The following is a 25,679-nucleotide window of genomic DNA, read 5'->3' on the forward strand; positions in this document are numbered from 1 at the left end:
TTTGAAGCTAAATTCTCTTTATTGTTGAAGATGAAGCATTATAGTGAATGGAGACGTCTCTTTGTAGTAATATGGTAGGATATATCCATGAACCGCACTCCCACTGGAAACTACTAAAATGCTGGCTAAAAGATACAATATTTTAATACATTACTGAGCTGGTAAGAAAGTAAGTAATCCCCAGAGACCACACATGAAGTGAACATTGGAATACAGAGAAGTGAGCATTCTGAAAAGCCAACTAGTGCCTTGAGGGCATTGACCAAATCCTGGTGAATTTGTGTGTCAGTTTTGTTGGCTATTTGGAGTGAAGGGGACAAGAGACAAAGCCTAGAGGGTCTGCCCAAGGTGGAGGAACCTAACAGAAGCCCAATACATCTAAAGTTGGGACATCTATGCCTTCAGTAAGGATAAGTTACAAGTATAAACCTGCATCACAAAGGACACAACAAGGAAACCTACCTGTTTTGACATTAGCATTGGGTGAATAGAGGAAAAATATTGTATGTAATTCCAAGTTGATTTACATGCAAGTCTATGCCCGAAATAATGCTACCTGTGTGGTTCAAAAAGTCCAGGCTAGGAATTTACTTAAAGCTGGTCCTGGACTGGGTATGTCCTTCTGTGAGGAATAAATATTCAACCTAGCCCTTACAGAATTTCCACAGATAAATGACCAAGTAATATCTGACCACAAAAAAAATCTTGAAAACACATGAAGAAACAATGAAGACTGCAAACCAATAGAAACAATGTCTAGTAGAATATTAGATCTGTCAGTTGCAGAATCTAAAAGTAGTATTTTAATGTGTTTAAAGAAATGAAAGAATGGATTCAATATATGAATACAAAACAAGAGGAGATAATAATAAAGATTGGAAGAAGTAAAAAATGAAACTTCTGGGACTAAAAGATATAATTGTAGTTATAAAATTCATTGGATGTGAGAAAATAGTGGGTTAAACACAACTGAAAAGAGCATTTGTGGAGTGGAAAATAGATCTGAAGAAATTATCCAGAAAGCAGCACAGAACGACAGATACAAAATACAGACGGCAGAAATGAGACACGTAGAAGATGGGAAGAAAAGGCCAAATATACTTCTTACAGAATTTTCAGATATATGAGAGAAAGAGTAAGGCAGAGACAATATTTGAAAAGATAACAGCTGAGAATCTCAAGCCAGATAATAAAAAGAAATGCCTATCATATGAAATGCCTAGACATATCACAGTGAAACTGCAGAACATAAAATCAAAGAGAAAATGTTAAAAACAGTGAGAAAAAAGACTGAATTGACTTCAGAGGAGTGACAGTTAGACTGACTCTGCTGTGTCAACAGTGACAATGAAAGGTATAAGACAGTGGAATAATCTCTTCCGTGTGCTGAAATAAAATATTTGCCATATTTGAATTCTATGTTATATTTGTAAGAATAAAAGCTTTTTCTGTGGGAATTCCTGGAATCATTTCTTCTTCTGCTGTAGCGTATGCTCATCCACTAGTAAAAGAATATTTGAAAAGGGAGAAATAGCTGGCACCTTTGCATGTGGTGTTCAAGGTTACCTTTCAACTAGAACTTGTATACTTTCTTCATACTGACTTGTATAAAAATAACAGGCAGCCTTTGCGGTCACTGAATTATCAGGTCATTAGAGTTGGGCTGAATCTTAGGACATTGACAGAGTTGCAGCTCAAATTCCCTGAATTTGTGGTGGTCGAACTTATTATTCTGGTTACAGCACTTCCCTTCTAGAAACATGGTTTGAGAGGTCACATGTTCTGTCAGCCACACCTTGGTGCCCTTGACAACAATATGTGAACGTAATACAGAAATGGTGTGTCACCTGCTCTGCCCTGGCCATCTTAGACTTACCAGAACTGTCTATACAAGGAAGTTCCTGAGTGTCCTATGGTGGTTGATTAGGTTGGAAGCAAGATGAAGATTCAAAAGGACCTTTTGCTTCCAAAGGCATTTAAAACCTGGAATGATATCAAAAAGTCTCTATGCCTCTGAGAGTGTGAAAGCTGATAAGGACAAAATATGGAACAATTATTGTATCTAACACAGAGGGCCTCACATCATCTGTAATAATGGTAGTATCGTCATCCCTTCAGAAACATCCAAGGAATCGTTCTACTTAAAATGAGTAAATTGCTTCTGATGGACGTGTAGGACATTTCTGCATGTGGGTTGAGTGTCTTCTGCATATTAGATAATGCATATGGCACTTGGCACAAAGCTGCCTCCCTGGAGAGTAACTACAGTTGTCCATATACAAAACAATCGAAACATCTTAGTAGAAGTTCTTAAAAGTTTTCCGAGCACCACACAAGCTGATTCCCCACAATGTTCTGAAGAACTTATTAAAGAACCTGATAATTATGTTGAAGTGAAATTCATTCACGAAGACCATGTATTGGCCTTCAGGGCTTTAATTAACAGAGCAGATGTGACACTGACTGTAGCAGGTAGACTGTGGTAAAGAAGAAAAGCAAGAAAGAAGGCTTTCCGCCAAGAGAAGCAGGATGTGGAAGGGAAAAGGATCATTTGCTACAAAGAAACACGCAGCTAAAGGAACTCCAGAAAAGGACCCTGTACAGCAGGGAAGAAGCCTTCTGCGTAGCATCCTGAGTCTGTCTGCCTCTGAAGGTCAATTCAGCTTGGACAACTTATTTGCATTTCTGAAGACTAAAGACAGGATAAAATCAGTGAGCAACATTTAAAAAAAAATAAAGATTGAGGGTGAAATAAAGACATTTTCAGACAAAAACTGAGAGAGTTCATCTCCTGCAGATCGTGACTGAAGGAAATTCTAAAAGATACGCAAAAGGCCGAAGGCAGGTGATCCTCGGTGGATCTGCAGGGCGCTGTGATCCGGCCATGCTCCCCAACAGGTGCTCCTCGTTCACTGGCTGCCAAATCCCCTGGCTTTCTTGTTCCTGTCCTAGGGTCTCCGACAGGTTGTTCCCTCTGTCTGCAGTGTGCGCCCATATAGATCACCCTTCCTACACCACTTAGGTTAATACTCATATGGGGTCTTCTCAGTCTAGAATGTGAGCTCCGTGAGGGCAGGGACCTTTATCGGTTCTATTTATTGATGTACCTCAAGCCCCTAGGACAGCATTTGGCACATAGTAGGTGCTTAATACATACAGAGGGTGCCAAAAAATGTATACACATTTTAAGAAAGGAAAACTGTATTAAAATTGTAACATACCGAAGACAAAAGATGAATACAAGTCACATTTGACTTCTGCAATTACAAAAAGTTGTTCAAAGTGGTCACCATCAGCGTCCAGACACTTCTGATGACGGTGAACTACTGCTTGAGCAACGCTGACCAAAGTGTCCACTTGCATACATTTTTTTGGCACCCCTGTATTTATTGAATAAATGGATGGAAAAAAATAGCAATGAAAACCAGTAAATGACACCTATAGACAGAAACCTGAGTGAATTTCACAGACACAATATTGAGTGAAAGAGCAAGAAACAAAAGAATGTTTATATTCATGTGACATTAAAAAAAGACAAGTTGAACTGGATTTTTTAGGGATACATACCTAGGTGGCAAAATTATAACCAGATAAAAGCGAATGATATCGTAAGTGTTAGCATAGTGGTTACTACCGGGGTGAGGAAATATTACGATTGGAGAAGAACAAACCAAATGGGGGGCTTTTTGTGTTTGGCTTTAGTTCTTGATTTGGGTAATTGTTATAAACAGGCATTTGTTTTAATTATAATTAAACCATGTACCATGTTTCCCTGAAAATAAGACCTAGCCGGAAAATCAGCTCTAATGCATCTTTTGGAGCAAAAATTAATATAAGACCTGGTCTTATTTTACTATAAGACCGGGTATAACAACATAACATAACATAACATAACATGACAACACCGGGTCTTACATTAATTTTTGCTCCAAAAGATGCATTAGAGTTGATTGTCTGGCTAGGTCGTATTTTCGGGGAAACACGGTATATATGTTGTATGTACTTTTCTGCAAGTGGGTTATATTTTATAATAACAATTTAGTCCTTGATTAATTTAATAAACAGCTGAAGAAAAAAGTGAACTGTAAGATCGGTCAGAAAAAATTAGCCATAATGCAGCACAGAGACATAGAAGATGTACTTGGAATTCTATAAAGAGAGGAATGAGAGATGGGATGGGGCTGATATCCAAACAAACAATGGCTGAGGACTTTCCAGAGCTGATGAAAGGTACTGTCTTGCAGGTTCAAGAGGCCAGATCTCAAGCAGGATTAAAAACGGGTTGGGGCAGAACCCCAAAGACAAAGTGATCTTAAAAGTAGCCAAAGGGTAATATTTAGGCAAAAGTAACTTCTGAACAGTGGCAGTGGAAGCCAGGAGAGAAGAGTGGATTCATAACTATGATGTGTTGGAAGAAAATCACTGCCGTCCTAGAATTGTGTGTCTAACAAAAATATCTCTCAGTATTTTCAACATTAAAATAAAGCCATTCTCAAACAAACGTGGGTTTGGCTCCCAACAGACCCAGTAAAGCAATTCTAAGGTTACAGTTCAGGTGGAAGGACATGATCCCAGATGGAAGGTTTGAGATGATGCGAGAAGGAATGAAGAGCAAAGATGGCAGTGGATACATAGTTAAATCTAAATATCAACCGACTGTGGGAAACACTAGCGACTGTAGGAAATGATGCCTTTGGGAATTTAAAAATAGAGGTAAAGCACACGGTAGTGGTGATATTAAAATTGAGAGGACGGACTGGAATTAAATGTTCTAGAGTTGTTAGTTTGTCCAGTAGGAAGATAAAAGTTTTAATTAACTTAGACTTTGAAAAGGATGCAGGTTATAATTTCCAGAGCAACTATTAACACGATTAAAAATGGAGTGAGTAACTCCCAAACTTGTACAGGCAAACAAGCGGAATGATAAAAACGGGATCAGCTCAAAAGACCAGAGGAGCAGAATGGGTAGGACAAATAGAAATTGTAAATGGATCAGTAATTATAATAAATGTTCCACTTAAAAACAAAGAATGGCTGGATAACAAATAGTAAAATTTACTGAGAGAAAAACTGAAACCTGTGTTTGTAGAATGGGTGAGAGTGAAACGACTTAAAAAGACATCCCATCCCAATAAATACTACAGAAAGCTGGGCTAGGTTCTCCTGATCAGACCCTGAGACGGAGTGTCGGGTGCAGAGTGTAGATTAGGGGAGACACTGTGAAGGGAAGAGGGCTGGAGCGGGGCTGGACAGAGGGAGACGTGGAGCTGCCATGTGACGCAGGCTGAGAAGCATTGACCCTCTGGGGAGGAGGGTGAGGTGGGGGCCGAGTGCCAGCCGGGGCTCCAGACGCACAGCTACTGCTCCGTTTCTCCAGGTGATGGGGGGTATGCAGACCTTTGTCTGACTTTTATCCTTTAAATTGTAAACATTTGTTACAAGTAGTGCTTTCTATCTACTTAATACATAATTAAAACAACATTAAAATATTACATTTAGCAAAGACTCATAAGACTGGATTCCTGGCAAGGTTCCGTCTTCAACCTGGGCGTGGCACCTCACCCCTCTGAGCCTCGGTTTCCTTCTGTGTAAAATGAAGCTAATTTCTGCCCGAGACGCGCCCGTGGCTTCCCTTTACTCTAGCGTGAAGTCCAGACACTTGATCGCGGCCTGCCTTCATTTTCTTCATGGCACCTGTGACTATCCCAGCTTCCGTTACGTGCTTGCTTATTTCCTGTCTGGCTAGCACTTGCATCAGCCTTTTCCAGACTGGGAACAGCAGCATCCTGGGCACCACCGCGGCCCCAGGCCTGGGTGTAGGAGGCGCAGGCTGAGTACAGAGGTGCCGCTGCCACCGAGCAGAATGAGTCTGTCGCTTCTTACCCCACCCCAGCCCGACCAGTGGGTTCCAAAGAGGGGCTCTGAAGTGGTTTGTAGATATACAGACAATGCGAAGTCAAAACTGGTTAATAAGGAAAAGCCGATGGAGCCGAGGCGTGGTGTAGACACACATCCACCATGGAGTCCTTCATGAGCGACTGAGAGGGCACCTCAGCGTGGGCTGGGCGCCTGCAGGGGTCAGAACCAAGAGCAGCAGCAGAGGGTGGGGCCGCTCCAAAGCCAGACCACCTGGGCCTGACGCCTGTGCCTCCGCTTCCCCATGGGGACCAGCTGGGATGGTGAGGGCGCCTCAGCCGCAGAGTTGTTGTGAGGATTGAATGAGGGGGGCTTGGCCATGGTAAGTGCTCACTGAGTGTCCGCCCTCCTTACTCACGGCTCACGCTACCCAGGAGGAGTAAATGCGGTATTTCATTTTACAGATGAGGAAACTGAGGCAGGGAGAAGCTAAGTAATTGGTCCGAGAGCACGCTTCTGACAGATGCTAGTACATGAGAAATACCTTGCATTTAAAAATATGTAATTTAGAAATCCTTGTAATTTTGAATGTTGGCATGTCCTATATAAACCTTTATTTGGGTAGACATTTTAACAAAAAGTTTTTGTTTTGAAGGGGCAGTGGAGATCAAATGAATTGCTGTCGGACATTGAAAGAACTTGAAATCCAAGTAGGAGAAAAGGTAAGAGACCTTTTAAAAAAATCCCTTCCCGCCCCACCCTTTGTCAAAAATAATTGTTAGCAGAGGTGGATGATGTCAAACGAGCCACATCCTGTCACCTGTGTTCTCCTGTCAGAGTCCTCGGACTAAATAGTTCTTGTAACAAGCGGACGTGAAAGCCTGTATGCAGACGACTTTGACCGCCTGGGTGGCAGCTCTTTGATGAATACGCCAGCAGAGGCCTGGAATATTAAGTGCTTTTGTATTAACTTCAGACCATTACTAGTAGGGCTGCCCTTTCTGTGTTTGTCTGAGACTGAAGCAAGGTCTTCTTCAGAAAGAGAAAACGACTGCTTTTCCACTGTAAATGCCGATAAGACCAGCATGGTAAAAATAATCGGTAAACTCAATGTGATAGCTACTGCGTCTGGAGTCATTTGGCTGCAGCAGCCGCTCTGCGCATTTAGAGAAGGAGCATGTCGCTTTGTTCCCGCTGGCTGCTTAGGGCTGGGTGTCACAGTGCAGTCAGGAGGGAGGACGTGTTGATGACATGGAGGCGTTGGAATCAGACCCCTTTTTAAAATGCATTTGAACCTGTCAGTTACACGAGCAGTTTGAGAATCATGGTTTAATTTATTTGATTCAATGTGTTGATTTAAAATGTGACAAATTTTCTTTCCTTTTTGAACTCTTCTGAGATTTTCATGCATTTGAAAATCAAAAATAGCCAGAAATCCACAAAATGTCTGTCTGAATTTTCCTGGCTGATGCCACGAACGCCAGAACATTCTTCTTAGTGTGGTAATGTTTTAGCATCATGTGCTCCTAAAAATCTAGTTTCACTATAGTTTATATTAGTCGGAACCTGGCATAATTATTTGCTTCTATTGTGGTCCGTTTGTTATTCTGTAAGAAATATGTAATATGATTGATATTATTGATGGTATGTGTCTTTAATTTTTAATTAATACTTTACTAAAGTATTAATCATAAAATTCTGTTTTTGACAATCACCATATCAACATGTACTGCTATGCATTAGTGTGGACATAAGTTAGGACTGGAAATTACTGAAAAGAAGGCTTTGATGAGGAAAGCTGAACGGAAACTCCACCACTAACCAGGGGTGTCCACACTGCAGCCTGCGGGCCAACTGTGGCCCACAATCCATTATTAATTGGCCTGCAGCAAATTCCAAAAATATATTTAGTTCACTTAAATAAACCAGGTGAGGCAATACGTACTTCACCTCGAGTGAGTGGCCCGGCTGTTTGTGTATTTTACCACAAATGGCCCTTGGTGAAAAAAGTTGAAAAAAGTTTGGACGCCCCTGCTCTAAGCCCTCTGTAGCCCAGCCCCCGCCCTTTTATCCTATCAGTAGGAGAAGTCCTCCCACTGATTAAGAGTTTAAACCAGTGCAGCTTTCATGAGACTCCTGGTGAGAACAGAAAGGTGCCAGTGAAAGGCTGAGAAGCGTGGGATTGAGATAGCCCTACCTCCCAGGGCAGCTCTGGGATCTGACACGCGTTCTGGCCAGCGTGAACTGTGGCCCACGTTCTACCTATGACCCCAACCCTGGGTGGGCAGGTCGAATGGACCAACACTGACCTGGGGACCCATTCAAACCTGGGTTTCTGCCTTGGGGTTCCCCCGTTTACCAGTGAACAGGGTGGCCTATTTCTTCATCTGTTAGTGGGGAAAATAATACCCACCTTGACGTGCTGGTGTGTGGCTTCAAAATATCCATTATGAAGCACCCGGCAGCCTGGACAGTGCCAGCTATTATGATTGTGCTTCTTCTGGCAGCTTCCTTTGAAGCGCAGGTACAGACGCGTGAACCTCCTCCCTTCCCACCCACATGCCCTCCTGTGTGTGCTGTGTGCCTCAGCGCATTCCCACGTGTCTCTGGTCCTGCAGCTGGTGCGTACATGGAGGTGGACACTGAGAAGTGTGCCGCGCAGTTACTCATGGAAGGCGCCCTTTCAGACATGGGTTGTCACTGCTGGGTGATCGCTACCGTTTGGGAATGAATGAATGTTAAGTGTTTTGTTTTAAATGGAAGCCCTCATGGCTCACTGGAGCCAGGAATGCAGGCAAATGCCTCTGAATTTGGGGAGCCAGACTTTTCTAAATGTATGTGCGTTCTAGCACTGATAAACGAACAAATAATTAGCAGTGGGCTCCCCAAACTGACCGAAGCCCAGTGCTTGTTTTTCCTAATTGTTTCCTTCTGCGGTGAGCTGGGTCTGACGGCTGGTTCCTCAGCCTCCCCGTCTTCACGTGCACTTGGCCCCGCCAGCGTAAGTTCATGCTTACACTCACTACCCCATCAGACCCTCTGGCTCAGAGCCTCCTCGTCTACGTCCGTCAGGGGACGATTGGATGCTCTCCAGCTCCTGTCTCGCTGTCTCTCCGTGGTCATGCTCCGTGATCATGCTCCTGGCTTCACGGGACGGGGCTGCCGTCTGAGCCCACGGCCCTGTGTCGGGGGAAGAGGAAGCTCTGTGTGCCCAGGGGGCCCGGTTCCGCTTTCGCTGGCACTCAGCTTCTGCTCAGCGGGCACTCGGCCTACACGGGCCTCCTGCCCTCACTCTCCTGATGCCTGCTTTGCACTTGGTCACATTTGTGCTTCCCTTTGGCTCTTGTTCTGCCCCTGCACTGGGCATCCCCTTGACCGGTCGTTGAGTTCTCTGGCCTGCGAGCTCTTTCTCTCATCGTCTCCTAGGAGACAGAGGGAGTTGGTAGGAATCAGGCACCCTGATTCCAGCCTCTGTAGCTTCCGACAGGGGGGCCTTGGGCAGGTCTGTCTCTCACTGTGCTGAGTCTCCTTCTCTGGAAAGTGGACACAACAAAACCGACTTGTCAGGGTGGTTACAAGAAGAATGAGAACAATGTAAGTGAAGCCCTCGGCATACACTAGGTGCTCAATAAATGCTAGTCCTTTCCCAGCAGTGAGGCTGCTCTCCCTTGTCAGGCACTCTCGAAACCCTTCCCATTCTAGGCTTTACCTGCCACCAGGTGCCACCCCCTCAGCACCGAGGTGTTTGGTTGTTCTACCCTGTGAGAAACAAAATCCAACGGGACTGGCAAGACAGTATGAAACGTCTCATCTCCTTCAAGAAGGAGTCAGGAGGGCGGGCAGGCCCAGGGCCAGCTGCGTCACGTCTCCTCTGGTCACCCGGAGGCTTGACCTGCAGATACTGCGATGTCAGGTGTTTTCTAGTGTTTCACTTCTCCCAACACGACTATAACACGGGGAAACTTCTCCCCGTGACTCACAACCCAAATTATGTTCCACACCCAACCCAATAACTGTAGTGGCATTGGTTACTGTCGTGTGGCAGCTGGGCCCCCTCCCTGAAGCACATGGCCACCAGAGGGTGGATATCTGAACAAAAGGGAAACTGTAGGGTTTTGTGAGAAAGGAGAAAAGAGGGTTGAGGTGAATGGATTTGGGGGAAGACAACCAAGAGCGCCTGTGTCAGCCCCACAGAAAGGTCCCCTGGGCTGGCTGGCCCTTCCTCCAGCTTTAGTAGTAATAACAGCACTGGCTGAGCGCTTCTGAGGAGCGGTTCTGGGTACTTCCCTGGGCTGCATCATGTTGTTCCCAGGAGAACCGCACCAGGACCGTTGATGGACAGAAACTAGAAGAGGCTCGGCAGTGTGACGAAGGGCACACGGCTGCAATGGCTGCCTTGGCAGCTTGGCGCCAGAGTCCGTGCCCTCCACCCTGGGGCCCTGCCTCTCGGAGGGCCTCTTTCAGAAGGCAGTGCAGCTCCCTTTGCTGTCAGCGTATGTGACTGTGATGCCTGGAGCGGGCCCAGTCTGTGACAGAGAGAGGTCTGTTCACCATCACCCTGGGATGGGGGGTTGGGTTCCAACCAGAGGCATCTTTTTGTCCCGGTAGCGTCTACTTCACATGGGCACTGGGGAGTTTCCTGGTCTTTTCTCTCCCTGGCGTCCTGCTCTCATACTCCTCCCCAGCTCCTCAGCGGCTTGTGTTTCCTGCCTGCCCCCGGGGCCCCGGCTCCATCCTGGAGCGGTGGCCGTGTCCAGGCCCGAGACGTAGGTCTCTGGTCTTCAGGTGAGGAATCTGCCAGGACAGAAAGGACCAAAGGCTGAGTGTGCTGCCAGCTAACTGCATTTTGGTCCTTTTACTCTGTTTTATCTTTTGTCAACTCCCCACAGGAGGGTAAGGTGGAAGTGAAAGGAGAGGCTGACAAAGGAAGAAAATCTCATCTTGCCACTTGAGGTGGGGTGGACGCTGGCCAGGGAATTCCGAGAAACAGCAAGCTGTTCTGACCCACCCGAGAACACAGTGTATGCTTAGAAATGACATGACTCGCTCCCCTCCACACACACAACATACAAAAATGCTCTTCTTCAGTGAAGACTAGAATGCAAGAATGCGTAATTCAGTTAAAGACATAAACAAACAAACACATCCCAAGCCCCAGGCTGTTTGCTGTCGTACCCAGTCACCACCCTGCTCAGGGATGCTTTTTTAAGCCTGGGCGCCACGATGTCAGAACATCTGGTCTACCCCGTCAGCCGTGACTAGTGTGTCTGTTGGGCAGCGACTGATCTGACACAAGTTTTTATGGGATTACCCTGGTGCCTTGGAGTTCTGTGGGTGCAGCCTTAGTCATTTCGGAAGCAATTAGTAAATAATTAGAGGTACGAAGCTGCTTGCTTTGTCTGTAATGGCCTCATGAAGAAGAGACAGAAGTGATGGGTAGATTCATTTTCTTATATAGGTGAATTTTCCTTAAAACATTTAAAAAATGATGCTTTGAAGAATAAAGAAACAGTTGCTGGAATCACAGCCATGTCATAAACATACCTTAACATTGTAACACCACATTAGCATGAAGGAATGTACTGGAATGCAGTCTGTTTGCCTAATAAAAAGGCTGTGTCAAACTCAAAATGAGGCCATTTACTAAAACACACAAGCTTTTGGTTAATTTGCAATATTCTCCTAATCCCTCTTGTATCTGCTCTACCTTGGTGCGCTTGGTATTAATTGCCTGTTATAGCAGGTATTTGAATACATCTCCTCTTTCATCTGAAGGAAATATTAGCATATCGCAGAGCTGTTGGGACAGATTGCGTCTGAGGCACTTTTTCCTCCCCGCCGAAAAGCCCATCAATCATAACTGGATGTAGTGATTAATAATGTCACAGCTCTTACCCGTGTGTCTGCGTGCAACTAAATGCAGAACAGCGCTTACATTTTGAGCTAGAGAATTTCACATAACACAATAATCAGTTGGCATTTTATTTTTTAAAAAAATCATATTGAAAACATTTCTACCCCAGGACCTATTTTTGGTTGCTCTATTATTAATTTGTACAGGCTTGTCGGGAAACGAAAGCAAAGATTCTGTTATACCAGAATTTGTAATTATTTCAGACTAAATTTATCTTTTCTTTTAAATAATATCTTCCTGTATGTGGCAAATCAATAGTACAAATAAGATTGTAGGGGTGTTTGAAAAGCCCGGTGCTGGGGGAGCAGGCTGGAGCCCCAGGACTTAGCTGAGTGTGTGTCTGAGCAGCAATGCTCCCATCTGAGTGACCCTGAGCACAAGTCTCGGCTGTGAAAGGGGGAAACGGTATTGCAAGGCTGTTGCAATATCGTTGAGATTCTATGTGAGAATAATTATGAAGTTACCACAGTGCCAGAAGTTACTCAAAAACTGAGGAGTTTGCATTTCGAGGCAATAAGACATGAATTGTCACGTGGAAAGTTAAATGATAGTATGTGGTCATTTTGAGTTTAAAGCTGCAGAGGGGGAGGGAGGAGAGGGTTACCTGCTGATGGTGCCACGTTTATATTTCCACCCGGATCTCGGGACTCACCACTGTCCACAGAGCAAATCATAACTTCTGACTGTCCTCCTTGCCAGCCGCCCCCGAACCCCCAGAAGCTTTCTTCCCTTGGCCTCCCCCCTCCTTTAGTAAACTGTTCTATCGTTCACTGAGTCATGGAAGCAGAAACCTAGGACTAGGCTTGATACTGCTGTCCCATATCCAGTCCACCAGCAAGTTCCTTTCTGCTGTGCTGTGAACCCCGTCACCTCTCCATCCCCACCGCCACCATTGTCCCGGCCCTGTGCTTTGTCAGCACCCCGTGGACTGCTTTTCCTGTTCCTCCTGGCCCCTGACAACCTGGTTCCACACTGCCCCAGGATTAGCTGTGGAAAACGTAAGTCAGGTCTCATCAGACTCTTCTAGGTAAGGGGCCCGTGACCTTTGGTTGCCTGGCTGATGGCTCACCACGAGAGATCTCTCCAGGGAGATGTTTTTCATTACGCTATCTAAAATTGTGTGTTTTCGTTAACACTTAGAACACTGAGATTTTGGGTTGTTTACTTGTTTATCGCCAGGGCGAGTTTCCTGGAGAGGGCGCCGTCTCTGTCTTGCTCACAGTTGTAACTTCAGTGCCTTGAACAGACCCTGGCACAGGATAGCAACTCAGTAAATACCTACAGGGCGAAGAAATTAAGTTCTGTTAGGAAAGTTCCCAGTAATTGGAATAGCGGGGGAAAAACCATGAGGAAGGCAAGACTGGAGCCTGAGTTGGACCCCAGGTGGCATTTGAATGCGTGTGGAGGGAGGCTGGAGATGGGCGCTTTCGGGGCTGCAGTCTCGTGTAAGAAGGGGACGTGGCGATGTGGCCGGGGCAGTGAGGACACGAGCCCTGTGACTGTTCTGTGGAGAGTTCTGTTTCTCAAGGCAGGATGGGACAGGCCAAGTTTGAAAGGAAGGCTGGAGAAAAAGATGGAAGCATTTGAAGGTCGGGTATTAACCCTAAAGCATGGGGCGAGGTGTGCAGGTGGAGGCGCTGGTGGTTCAGTGAAGGTTTCTGAAAAGGGGCTTATGGCAGGAGGAAGGAGGGGTGAGGAGATTGACGTCAGCAGTGTCATGGACGCAGGTGCGAAAGCAGCGGGAGGCAGAGGTACCCCGATCAGACCTTGGAAATAACCAGTGGTCATCACGTCAGCCTAGCTGGCTGGCTGAGCACTTCCGGTGTGTGGGGTCACCATGGGGTTCCTGGAGTGGCCTGGCTCGCCCCTCCCAGCATGCAGCTCGGTCCTGGGAGCCAGCGGGGGTCCCGGTGACAAGAGCCCCAATGTTCTTGGCCTGTGGTGCCTGGGGTGGAGCCCATCCTACGGGTGTGGGCTGAGTTAGAAAGAAAGGAGAGGCAGGAAGTATTGCTTCTAGATTTGGCACCTTTTAAAGCCCAGGTATTTAGATTTGGGACTCATTTCCACTGCTGTGTCAGAAGTTCGATGGATAGCTAGAATTTCTTAGTAGACGTCCTTAAGCTATATGTTGTAGGCAAACATTTTAAAAATGAAAATCCAATGTGAGGGAAGGTTGACATGGCCTGGGGTGCATATACCAGCAAGTTTTCCTTTTCACCTTGGCTACAAGGAAACCCCAACCCAGATTTATGGGCCGTTGCTCCATGATAGCAACCGTAACTTCTTAGTTGCTTTAAGTCTTTCATAGTCAGCTCCCTTTTCTCTGTTTTCACGAGTCTCATGTAGAAGTCTTTTTATGTGAGCTTGTTCAGGTTTGGTAAAGGCAGGGTTCGCATATGTGCAGCGAGTAAATGCATCGTCCTCGGCCCGTGGGGGCGAACGCCAGAGCAGGAGGAGAAAGAGTCACCCTGGAGGTACCGAGGCACAGCCTTTGTTAAAGGTGAGCAGCGCGGGCCACTCCTCCCACACGTCCCCAAACGGAAAGTTTGTGTTTATGAGGTTCTGAATGTGGTCTAATTTTTTCCTATCTGGTTTGGCTCATCTCTACCAGCTGGTAAATAGGAAATGTTCACGGTAGGAAGCCAATACTCTGCAGAGTGTAAACAGATGGAATCGATATAAAGTGACAAGTTAGACTGTGCTATTGAGAATACGGAGCCAAAACTAAGAACATAACAGTCAAGCTACTTATTTCGTTCCAGTTCATTTAGTCCTGAATAGCGTTTCATGTCTGCACAGCTGTGTTGTTCTTTTTTCTCCCCCCTTTCTTTCTTCTGGGTTGATAATGACAATTTCAAAGAAAAACTTTAATTAAAGATTTTATACGAAATAGCCAAAAGTAGAATAATAAGGAAAATGAGCATTGATGTGTTTATTGTCAGAGAACTCCTTTTTCATGGTTTCATTTAAAAAAAATTTCCTCCTTCACTTTGAAATGGATTTAGTTGCGGTGACAAAAAGGTGCCAGACTGACAGCAGTGCCCCTTCCCCGGAGCTGCAGAGCCAAGACGGGGGGGGGGGGGGGGGGGGGGGGGGGGGGGGGGGGGGGCTGCCAGGGCCCCGCCCCTTGAGGTGCAGTCCGGGTGGGATGCGTTGCCGACCCCCTTCTGCCAGAAACCGGGTGAGAAAAAGGGGCTCCAGGCGAGGAAGGGAACAGAAAACAGCTAATCGGGAGCTACTCAGAATACAGTTGCAGGAGGTTTCAGTTACTGGGCTGCATGATTCTGGCGCGAAGAAACTTCCCCTCTCTCTGGGCAGGGCCAGGCCCCCAGAGGCAGCGTTTCTGCCTGAGTGGGGGTCTGGGCCTCGGGGGACACAGGCCTTTTCTCACCTCCTTTAAAGTCTGGGTGGTCATGTTTATTTGGGCTCACAGCTTTCCTTCCTGGAGCTCCAAGTGCTATAAAAAGAATCTTAAACAAAGGACTGCAGAGTAATAATAACAGCCACTGTGAGCAGTTTCGTGACGCATCGGAGCTCAGTGGGGTGCAAATGTGAAGCAGTGTGAGTTTCCGCTTCGCACTGTCCTCAAGCAGGCACGACCAAACCTGCCCTCTTTGTCCCTTCAGGATAGCTTAGGCCGATCTGGTGGCTGTCAGGTCACATTTGGTATAAACAAGGCCATGCAGGCTGGTCCAGTTATACACCTCCAGCTCAGCTCCAGCTCAGCGGGCCTCGCCTCCCTCCGTCCAGCTCGAGGGACCTGCAGTGAGGGCACGGCCCGCGCACACTTCCTGCTCTCCCTCTTTCTGCTTCCTTTCTCCCAGGTTACGGGGCCTGTGATGAGGGCTGACGAAAGGGAGCCTGTCTTCTGTGGGCTGTGTGGAAAGGCTGTTCTCTTACAGGGTATGTGGGGGTTATTAGGACAGTGCTCTGGGGCCTCCAAACGCTGTGGTTTCCCGAGGAGGAGGCTCAGCTCCGGCCTAAGCCCTCTGGACCCCCGCAGCTCTACTCCTGGTGGTCCGCCTCACAGCCCCAGGCTTCTCGGCGCCCCTCCGCTGATGAGCAGCCCCTGGGAGCAGGGCAGCTCGAGCTTCTACCTTTCCTGGTCTCCACTTAACCCATGGAAAATCCACACGTCCTGTCCATGCCAACAAGAGGCATGCAGATTGCTCTAACCTGCTCCTCCCCCACCCACCCACCCCTGTGTTGTCTCTGTCCAATTCTCAGTTCTGGTCCCAGGAAGGTGCAGAGCAGATCACTGAGTCCTCTGGGAAATGAAATGCCTATGTGCCCTTCTTCAGGGACCTCTGCTGTCTACATAAGGATTTCCATGGCTTACAAAAGCTTCTTCCCCATGAATGCTCCAGTCACCCCATCCATCCGTCATCCATCCTTCCATCCATCATTTATCCATCTGTCCATCCATCCTTCTGTCTGTCCATCCATCTATCCATCCATCCATCCATCCCCCCTCATTCCATCCATCATCCATCTATTCACTCTCTCAACAAATATTCGTTGATCCAGGCCCCGTTCTTGGCCCTGGAGTCCTGCCCACTCGAGACCTCCTGCCTTCTCGAGGCTTCTGTTAACGTGGGCGGGGCGGTAGGGCAGTGAAGGGGGTGGAGGAGTCGGCTGGGAGGGGAGGAGTGTGGTTCAGCCTCGTTCTGTTCCCCACACGAGTGTGTATTGTTCTGGGTCTTTGGCTCTCTGTCAGCAGCTCTGCTGACCGTGTACTGAGTATGTCCCCGGTGAGGCACTCGCACGCGTGAGCTTTTCACCTCAGGCACCGCCCACAGCAGCTCATTCATTCCCCTGTCACAGACGAGGAGACTGAGTTCAGGGCAGTCAGGTGGCTCTTCCAAGGTGACCTGAATAATAGCATGCAGCCGGGATTCAAAGGCTCCTTTCGGAGCCTGTGGCTGGTCGTGCACTATTCTGCCCCAAATAGTGGGTAGCGGGCCCCTGGCGGGTCCCGGCTGCCTGAGTCTGGACAGGGGCGGGGTGCATGGCTGGGCAGAGAAGACTCTGGGCGGCTTCTGAAGAGGCCCGTTTCCTGGGCCCCGAGTCTTTAAATTCATACCTAACTGTTCTTTTGCTTTTCTTTTTAAATCCTCAGTGCTGCTCCTCGTGTTCGTGTACACAAAGCCCTCTGACACTTGTCACCCCCTCAGATATGAGTGGGAGAGCATGGGGGAGAGCGGGACAGGGGACGTGAACTTGTTCTGTAAGGATCATAAGTGTGTTTATCTTCGCGGACCAGATGCTCGGTCCAGTTACTCGACTCTGGCCTTGAGGGGAAGTAGCCACAGGCAACATGTAAATAAACAGGTGTGGGTGGGCACCAGTCAGATTTACTTGGGAACCTGAAATTTCAAATTTACGTAACTCGCACATGTCACAAAATATCCTTCTTTTGATTTTTTCAACCATTTAAAAATGTGGAAAGCGCTCGTTAGCTTGCAGGCATACCACACAGGCAGCGGGCAAGAGTTTGCTGCACCAGGAAAGCAGGACAGGGTGTCGGGCCTCCACAGGGAATGGAGCCAGGCCTGGAGAGCGTCTCTCTCGGGCTGATCTCTCGGCAGCCACAGGGCAAGAGGAAGCAAGAGGCAGTGGCCCTCCTTTTGTTAACGGTGCACCAGTTTTCCCCTCCCTCCCTGGGTCTGGCCCTCCCGGAGCACTGCTGCCTGGAAGCAGTGGGGCCCTGAAGGGTGGGGAGGGTCACCTGGAGAGCAGAGGCCAGGAGTGGGGAGAGTGCACAGGAGGGAGTTGGGTCCCAGTGTAGGCAGGAATACACCAGGGTGTCAAGATAGAAGTCAGGGGGCCAGTGACAGGTGGGGGCGGGATCAGGAGAGTCGCAAGAGAAGGCACCAGATCCCGCCCCAGAGGGGACACTGGCAGGGCCAGGCAGGGCGCACTGGCAGCAGGCAGCATGGTGACCCACTCTGCAAATATTGGCGAGCACCCACTCCGTCCAGGTGCTGGACAGAGTCCCAAAGACACAGCAGCAAACAAAAGCAAGTCCCCCCCACATGGAGTGTGCGTTTTGGTGGAGGAAGAAAGACAATAACCAGAAGAAAGATGAACTGCCCAGGTGCAGGTGAATGTGAAGAAGGAAAATGTAGCATGTGGTCAGAAGGGTATGAGGGTGACTTCAGTGCAGGCCGTGGAGGCCGGTGACGGAGTTGGGAAGGCCGGAGGGAGCTGCCCCGCAGGGGAGACCTGGCTGCATCGCCTTGGGGGATGAGCGCTGGTGTGTGTGAGAAAGAACAGGGAGCAGAGGGAGGAGGGGTGAGTGGGAGGGGTGAGGTCCAGAGGGCTTGGTGGGGGGTCAGACCATGTGGGGCTTGGCAGGCTGGGCGAGGACTTTCCAGGCTGCACAGAGACCCTGCTGTGCTTGTGAACTGAACTGGTTCAGTATGGCTGGAGCCAGGACCTGTGGGGTGGGGCGTGATCGTGAAAGTGGGAGCTGGCGTGGGGGTGGGAGGGAAGCAGGAGACAGTTGGCTCTTAGTGCAGACTCATCCCAGTTACACCAAAATGGCAAATGTCTAGCTGGCCTAGAAAGGAGCTAGATGCTGCCCACACCATCCTAGTTTTCCTCGTTACCGTTTCCTCTCCTGCCCTCTCCTCCCTTTCTAAGGCAGCAGCGACAGGGGTGAGGCAGGGAATGGCCTCGGCCCGGGGACCCCCGCCGTGCACGTCCTCTGTACCTGTCTCTTCTGTCCTGCCCTGCACGGGACAAGTTGTGCACATCGCGGCCCTCACGTTGCTTTTGATAAGCCTCGCCATCTGCAGCTCAGTTCCTATCTTGCCAAACTTCAGTCTGACAAATGATAAGAAACTTGGAGACATACCTCTGGTGGGTGTGAGTTCTGTGCCAGACTCCTGCCTCCCGGCGTTCCACGCGGGGGTCCATATGGGTTGCTTTGGGGTTTAAAAAAGCACATCGTCTCATGTTCTCCGTTTCACCAGAGGAGGTGAACTAACTTGACAGCAGACCGAGTGCTGAGGTTTGGATTCGCCGTGGGCGCGTGGGCTGTCCCTGCTGGGCGAGGTTCTTCTGGACGAAGCGATGGAGCCGAGGGTGGGCACACCGCCCGCTGATGCCGCCCCCACTTTTCCTCACTTGGTACCCCAGTTTCGGATACGAGGATTGTTTCAGCCAACACACTCTGGTTGTTAGAAATGGGAGATGCGTATATAACTTAGCACGGGGCTGTGCACGTAACCAACACTCAATTACTATTTGTTCAGTTATCATGTTACCGTCATTGTCATGACATTCAGCGTGGCCCTGAGGAGGTATGTGCAGACACCTGACAAGCCTCCCTCAGCGTGTGGCTTCGCCCAGCAGCTGGGAAAGGAGAGGATTCATTCATTCACTTGAACAAACACTTACTGAGCCTGGACACTGCCCGCGGCTGTCCACGGCCCAGGGCCTGAGGTCATGAACGGAGAGAGCTCTGATCTCAGGGAGTCACCATTCCCGGGGGGACAGACGGGGAAGACAGGCATTGCAGCAGTTGGTGAGAAGTACTTACACGTGAGGTCAGCGGAGGCCTGTGTGATAAGATGGCGGTGGGCTCTGGGGAGGAAGGTTCCAGGCAGAAGGAACCACAGGTGCGAATGCCCTGACGCAGGGAGAGCCTGGCACTCAGGAGGGGCAGTGGGCCAGTTTGGCAGGAAAGGGAGAGCCAGGGGCCGGTGGGGGGATCTGAGGTGGGAGAGCAGCGAGGAGCCAGTCTGAGGGGCCTGAGGGGGGTCACGGCAAGACCTGGTCCTGACCTGCATGGGATGGGGCCTCTGGAGGGCTTCGAGCAGGGCGGGGGTGCTGCTCAGCACCCCACCGCCTCTCCCAACTCAGATGCTGCCTCCTGCAGGAAGCCCCCCAGAGGGCTCTGGCCTGAAGTACTAGCTCTCCTCTGTGAAGGCCTCCAGCCCCTCATTTGTCTCTGTTATTTGTCTCTTGTCCCCACGGCCCAGCTTTGGTGAATATTTACTTACATGTCTTACCTCCTCTGCCAGGTGGTGTGGGTAAGGAGTTGATCTGGTTGGAATCCCAGTATCATCGGCGTCCAGCTGGGTGACGTCAGGTGACTCCTGTAGCCTCCCTGCACCTCAGTTTCCTCTAAAACTGGGGACACAGTCCCACTGCCTTCATGTGGGTTGGCAGGAGTCAGTCACATGGCTTTGTGCTTGACACGTGGGGAGCCCCACTGGATGTTTCTCTCCTCTCAATCTAAGTAGCTTCAGGGCAAGTGCTCAGTTCAGCGCTCCCTGTGTCTCCACAGGGCCTGTCCAAATGCCTTTCACGTCTGTGTGACCAGTCAATGTGCATTTGCTGAATTCGGGAATGATTTCGCTAGAACTTACCTGTAACACCTCTGAAAAATTCAGAGGGGTTGAAATATACAGTCTTATGTTTTCATTCAGCTCCTAGTAAAAAATAGTGTGCATGTGGCTGTGAAAAATCAAAATTGTACAAGTCCAGGTGTGCCAGAACTATAGTTTTTAAGTATCAATTATTAGGTTGGTGCAAAAATAATTGTGGTTTAAAAGGTTAAAAATAATTGCAAAAACCGCAATTATTTCTGCACCAACCTAATAACAAAAAAATTTTCATATGGCTTAAAAGGGAATGAATTGTGCTTGAGACTTACTGCTTCACATCAGGTAGAGGTTTTTTTGTGTGTTTTTTTAAACTTACTAAGACCATTTACAGAGAAAATTGCCTTGAAAACATTCAGTAAGTGCAAAGTGTTCTTTTTTTCCATAGACATGTCATTTTGTAATACCTACGACTGTGAGTCTTTGAAAACATTGTATTTTAAAAGAAGCATTTAAAAACTTTCACTTTTTTTTTCATTACCGCTTTGGTTTTCAACACTGGATCTTTTGACTTCTCCTAAATCACTTTTATACACAGATTTTCAAAAACATTAAAACTGTTATCAAAGCTCTCGAGCTCATTGATGTTAGCAAGACTGGTCTGGTCCAACCATGTGAGCTGAGGAGGGTTCTGGAGACCTTCTGTGTGAAGATGAAAGACGACGAATACAAAAAGTAAGTAAATGAAGGTGCGCTGAGAGATTGCTCGGTAGAACCTCAAACCAATTTCAAAATGGGGCCCGCCGGCTTCATTGGATCCACGCATTGTCCTCCCTCCCGCCTTCTCTGCCTGCACTGTTTTGAAGAGGCACTCACTCGCTTGGCATTTCTCCCATGTTCGTGCGGCTCTCCATGGATTCTCAAAAATGAGAGCTAATGGTTCTAATTCCTTAAGTACCCTAGGGCGTGAGCGTCATCTGGCTGGCAGATTTAACTCATCTCGAATATTTAAGTAATCCATCACCAATCGTCTGCCTTTCCCTGGTTGGCACCACAGCGTCCATCCCATGTGTTTCCAGCTCCCAGTTGACTCTGACTCAACGCCTGGGGTGAGGAGAAGAATGAAACATCTCAGGATTTGTTCATTCGTTGATGTGCCCCCTCTTGGCTCTCCATCCTGATATGCCAACTGCACGTAATTTTCCTTTGAGGACTGGTACTGCTGAGGTTGGGGGGGGGGGGTGCGTTGCAGCGGGGGCCGGTGACTAATGAACACTTGGTGGCTCCTTGGCGTTTGAAGGCCACTGCCACCTGCTCATGACTCGAGGGCAGCGTGTGGGAGTCAGCACGGGCAATCTTTGGAGCCTCCAGGGAACTCCAGAACATTTGGCTTCTGAGTTTTGAGTGGAAGCCGCTGGAAGGCGGCCCCATGTTTAACTTTGTTTATATAGTACTCACCTGAGAGGTACTCTCCCTGCTCCTACCTTGTCCCACTTTTCGGAATGTCCTCCAGGCCACCAACAAAAGTACCAGGCCTGAGGATTTCACCTGAGCCTGGGAGTTTCTCATGACACTGCAGTTATCCATTGCTGTTCAGTGCGTCGCTGTGGTTCTCCACATACTGTGACAAAGAGTGTTGGTTCTGTTAGGAGTAGAAGAATTTTCTCTGACAGCAAGGAAGTCAAGACGGTGTGTGACTGTGCCATGGGCACTGCAGGGTCTGAAAAGCAAGGAGACTTTTAAAAACTGGGTATTTCCTAGTCTTTTGAATAATTTCTTCTTTTTTCCTTTTTATAACCCACCTCAGAATATAAAAGCCATAATAGATGTTTTAATTTTTACATCTTTCCGGCTGGGAAAGTGTCCAGAATAAGATCCAAACAAAACAAATTAAATAATTTTGTGCGCGCAATTATAGAACAGAAGCAACACTCTTTTAAAACAGGCAATCAAAAAACAAAACAGTGTTTTATTTGACAATAAACCTTGCATTTGGCACTGCAGTCTCCAACCTAGTAAATCTATAAAAAATGTTACTGTCTGTTTCCCCATCTCGTAAGTATTGAATAATAAAGAACTCCACAAATTTCTATTTGAGATTTTTTTTTTAAGCCTCAAAAACACTACTGTTTTCTTGATAAGGCTTGGAAACTTAATAGAATTGCTTTCCTTTAGAATGGAAACGCAAAAGATGAAAGTAGCCCATTTCTTCAATTGCTTTAATGCTTTTCTTATTGAAGCTCAAGAATATACTCTTTCCTTCAGAAGCTGCTTCAGTATTAATTTTGCCTTTTTAGTTTTTGAGCAAGAAACACAATGCATTTTTTGAATCCTTTTTTTTTTTTTTTTTTTTTTTTTAAATCTTATGGCTTTCTATTTAATATCAGGCCTCGGTGCTTGGCGTGGTAGGAATGGCCTGGACTTTGAGTCAGGCCTGGAGTCAGGCCTGTGCTCTGCCTTCCCTAGTTTCAGGACCTTTGGAGGTTCTGGGCCTCTCTGAGACTCAGTGAGGAAATGGAGGCTGAAGATCTGGTGTAAAGGTCTGGTGTGAAGATTCCACGTAATGTACAAAGTATGTCCACTATGTGCTAGCCGCATAGTAGGTGCTTGGTTCACAGTGACGATATCAAACTCTAAAGATCCTATTAGCGCCCTTCACTCTTTGATAAGTAGCTCTTTTTAGGCTGCAGAATACTATCCAGCCTGTGGAAATAAGATTTTATACTTAATCAGACTATTCTGAGACCCATTGGGTTTTTTTTTTTAAACTTTTATTTATTTAAGTGTGTTTTTCCAGAACCCATCAGCTCCAAGTCAAGTAGTTGTTTCAGTCTAGTTGTGGAGGGCGCAGCTCACAGTGGCCCATGTGGGGATCGAACCGGCAACCTTGCTGTTAAGAGCACCACACTCTAACCAACTGAGCTAACCGGTTGCCCCTGTTTTTTCTTTTTTTTTCTTTCCCATTTTATACCACCCAAGCCTCCATCGTCTTGCAGGCCAAAGTACTTGAACCCAGGTAAAATAATTTATGAACAGCCTGAAAAACTCTCGCTTGCTCACTCCCTGGAGGTCAGCCTGCTGCCTGAGCCGATGGGTGAAGCCCAGGCACAGACATTTCCAGGTGGCAATGCCAGCGAGGTTATGGGGCTGTTGGCATCATTTCCTTTGCCCCTAGAGTCGGCCTTCCTGTTTGATGACTTGCCTCTAGGGCTCTGCAGATGTGTGAGCTCTCTGGCCAGAGATAGGTGCCTGGGAAAATAGCCTTGATTGTTGCATCTTAGGATTGCTTCTGTCTCCCAGGCCTTTATTCTTGTAAAAACGCCTGTTGAGATACTGCATGCTTGGCCAGTACTGATGCTTCATTCTTGAAATTTATCCGCGAGTAACTGTACGGGATTCTGTCTGTGCTCAGTGAATATGCAGCAGGTGTGATGAATGTGGGTGGGTGGGGCATCGGGAAAGGCCAGGAGTCTCTTCTGAGAAAATACATACCAGCTTGAAGGAATGTTGGATACTCCCAGAAAACGAGGAATCTGGTGACGAGATCATTTTATTAGCACTTCGGCATTTTTCTGGAGCAGTACAGTAGCCATCACTTTCTACAGGGCGGCTACTCAAAAGGAAAACATAAGGTGGCACCTTCTGGGTCCTTGAGCTTACAGCCTTCTTTTCACAAGGCAGACACTATGGATGAGAGATGGAGCTATTCCGGGACTCTCAGTGTTAACATCTGGCAGCTATCATGTCTCGGGATAATTTTTCTTATTAGAACAATAGGCAAGATTCATCAGGGTGGAAGAAAAGGTATGCGTTGAAATGAATACATGACATTACTCTTTGTTAAATTTGGAAAACAGAAAAATAACAAATACTTTAAGTGATAATTACTAAATTTTTAGAAAGCAGTGTGAGATTAGGTAATTATAGAAACCAACACATATGGAGATAATGTAACCAAACATTTAAAAACTGTCATTTAAAAAAAATAAATGTAATAATGCAGAAATTATCTGGGAAATCATTTATCAAGTGGCACATTTGAATAATGGGGAAAAAAATTCCAAACGTCCTATTTATCTTAACTTAAAAAAAGAGTATCTCAGTATATTTCTGGGAGAAATATTGGTTGTGCGTAACGTTTTTCTTTTTGCATATCGACATCATAGAATGTGCCAAAAAAGCCCCCCTTCTCGCCACAATTAACTGCTTTGAAACAGCATGTCATCTTGGGCCTCAGTTTCTCTGATAAAATGATATGCTTGGTCAAGGAGATGGGCTATGTTCTCCCCTCCACCTGGCTCTAGATTTCTCTGGTTGTAGAAATTTTATGTTAACGTGTCATGGCCCAGATCCACCTCCCCCGCAAACCCCAATAATTAAAGGAAAGTGGGATGTACTTTTGTTCCGAGTGCAGAGGTGGCTTCCGTGCAACACAGGCCCTGGCCACCCCTCCTCCTCCCAGAGAAGGGGCAGACCTTCCTGGTGCTGCAGGAGGGTCCTGCCCTTACTGGGTCCTGAAACGTTCCTGTCCCATTTGAATCTATATGCATCCACCAGTGGACAGAGAAAAGTGGTCACCTTTGAAGTATCTGTGGTTTTTTAAATAAAGCATAATATTTCCTAGGGTTTACTTTTAATTCCAGCTCTAGCTAGAAACACACATTAAAATTAACATCCACCCCAGTGTAAAGGAAACCTTAGTAACAAACTTTCTTCATTTCAGAATCTCTGCATCACAATTTCTGATCACTAAAGAATATTTCTCTTTTAGGTTTGCACAACACTACAGCATTGATAAAGAGACTGGCGTGGATTATAACATGTTTTTGCAGAACCTCCGTGTAAATAATGACTTGAACCTTCGGTATTCTGTAGGAAATCAAGGTACGTCCTTTTATTAAAGTATCCTTGGCGTGGGAATTCCTCTTCTGTGAATGTGTCCTGAGGAAACACTGTCAAATATGGAAAATGCATTATCCCCAAAGATAGTCACGGCATCATGATTTATGAGAACAACATAAACATTGAACAAAGGGAAAGGGTACGTCACATCCACATGGTATAGTGGGCGGCCACGAGCCGTAGTGGCCATGAAGGTCACGATAACGTGGAAAAGGTGTGTGGAATAGCAGCAAGCGATTGGAAAGAAATGCCAGAATACAGATGTAAGTGATATGTCTCTGGGTGTTGTTTGGTTCTTTCTGCTGCTTCTGTATTTTCAAAATGTCTTGATAATGAACATGTTATTCATTTAAAGGTGGGCAGATCTTGCTATGAAAGGGCAAATAGTTTCTACAGTCACATTGGACATGTACAGGCAGCTTAGAACCTTGAGAAGGAAGTGCCGTCCTTGCTTTGTCCCGGCCGCGTCAGCACAGTGCCGAGTTGTCCACCTGCTGGGTGGTTCTGGAGACAGCGGCTGCGTGAGGCAGAGCATGAGCAATGCAATCGCGAGTCTCCCTTGCAGCCCTTTGCTCACTTGAGGCAAGTGGTTTTTCCTTCAGGTTTATCGCCTGTGACTGGCTCATTCAAGATGGGTTGTCACTGTCTCATTTCAACTTAATTCAGCACAGCCT

The 25,679-nt window shown here is 47.2% G+C and overlaps 1 protein-coding gene across 13 annotated transcripts in view; it reads left to right on the plus strand.

The window, feature by feature from the left end:
• Positions 1-25,679, plus strand: part of EFCAB6 (EF-hand calcium binding domain 6) — a 218,053-nt gene that overhangs the window by 29,130 nt on the left and 163,244 nt on the right. For 12 of the 13 annotated variants that reach the window (XR_016020436.1, XM_088796050.1, XM_074326517.2 and 9 more), the window contains 3 exons: positions 6,512-6,578; positions 20,702-20,838; positions 24,875-24,987. Coding sequence is in view for 12 of the 13 variants with exons in the window: in XM_088796050.1 (XP_088652176.1) it covers positions 6,512-6,578; positions 20,702-20,838; positions 24,875-24,987 (317 nt within the window). In the remaining variant the exon portion in view is untranslated. The remainder of the gene's footprint in view (positions 1-6,511; positions 6,579-20,701; positions 20,839-24,874; positions 24,988-25,679) is intronic. The other variant, XM_088796060.1, reaches the window with a different exon arrangement.

The sequence above is a fragment of the Rhinolophus sinicus genome, chromosome 1 (genome assembly GCF_057876585.1).
Source record: "Rhinolophus sinicus isolate RSI-liver-muscle chromosome 1, RSI-T2T, whole genome shotgun sequence".
NCBI classification, from domain to species: Eukaryota; Metazoa; Chordata; class Mammalia; order Chiroptera; family Rhinolophidae; genus Rhinolophus; species Rhinolophus sinicus.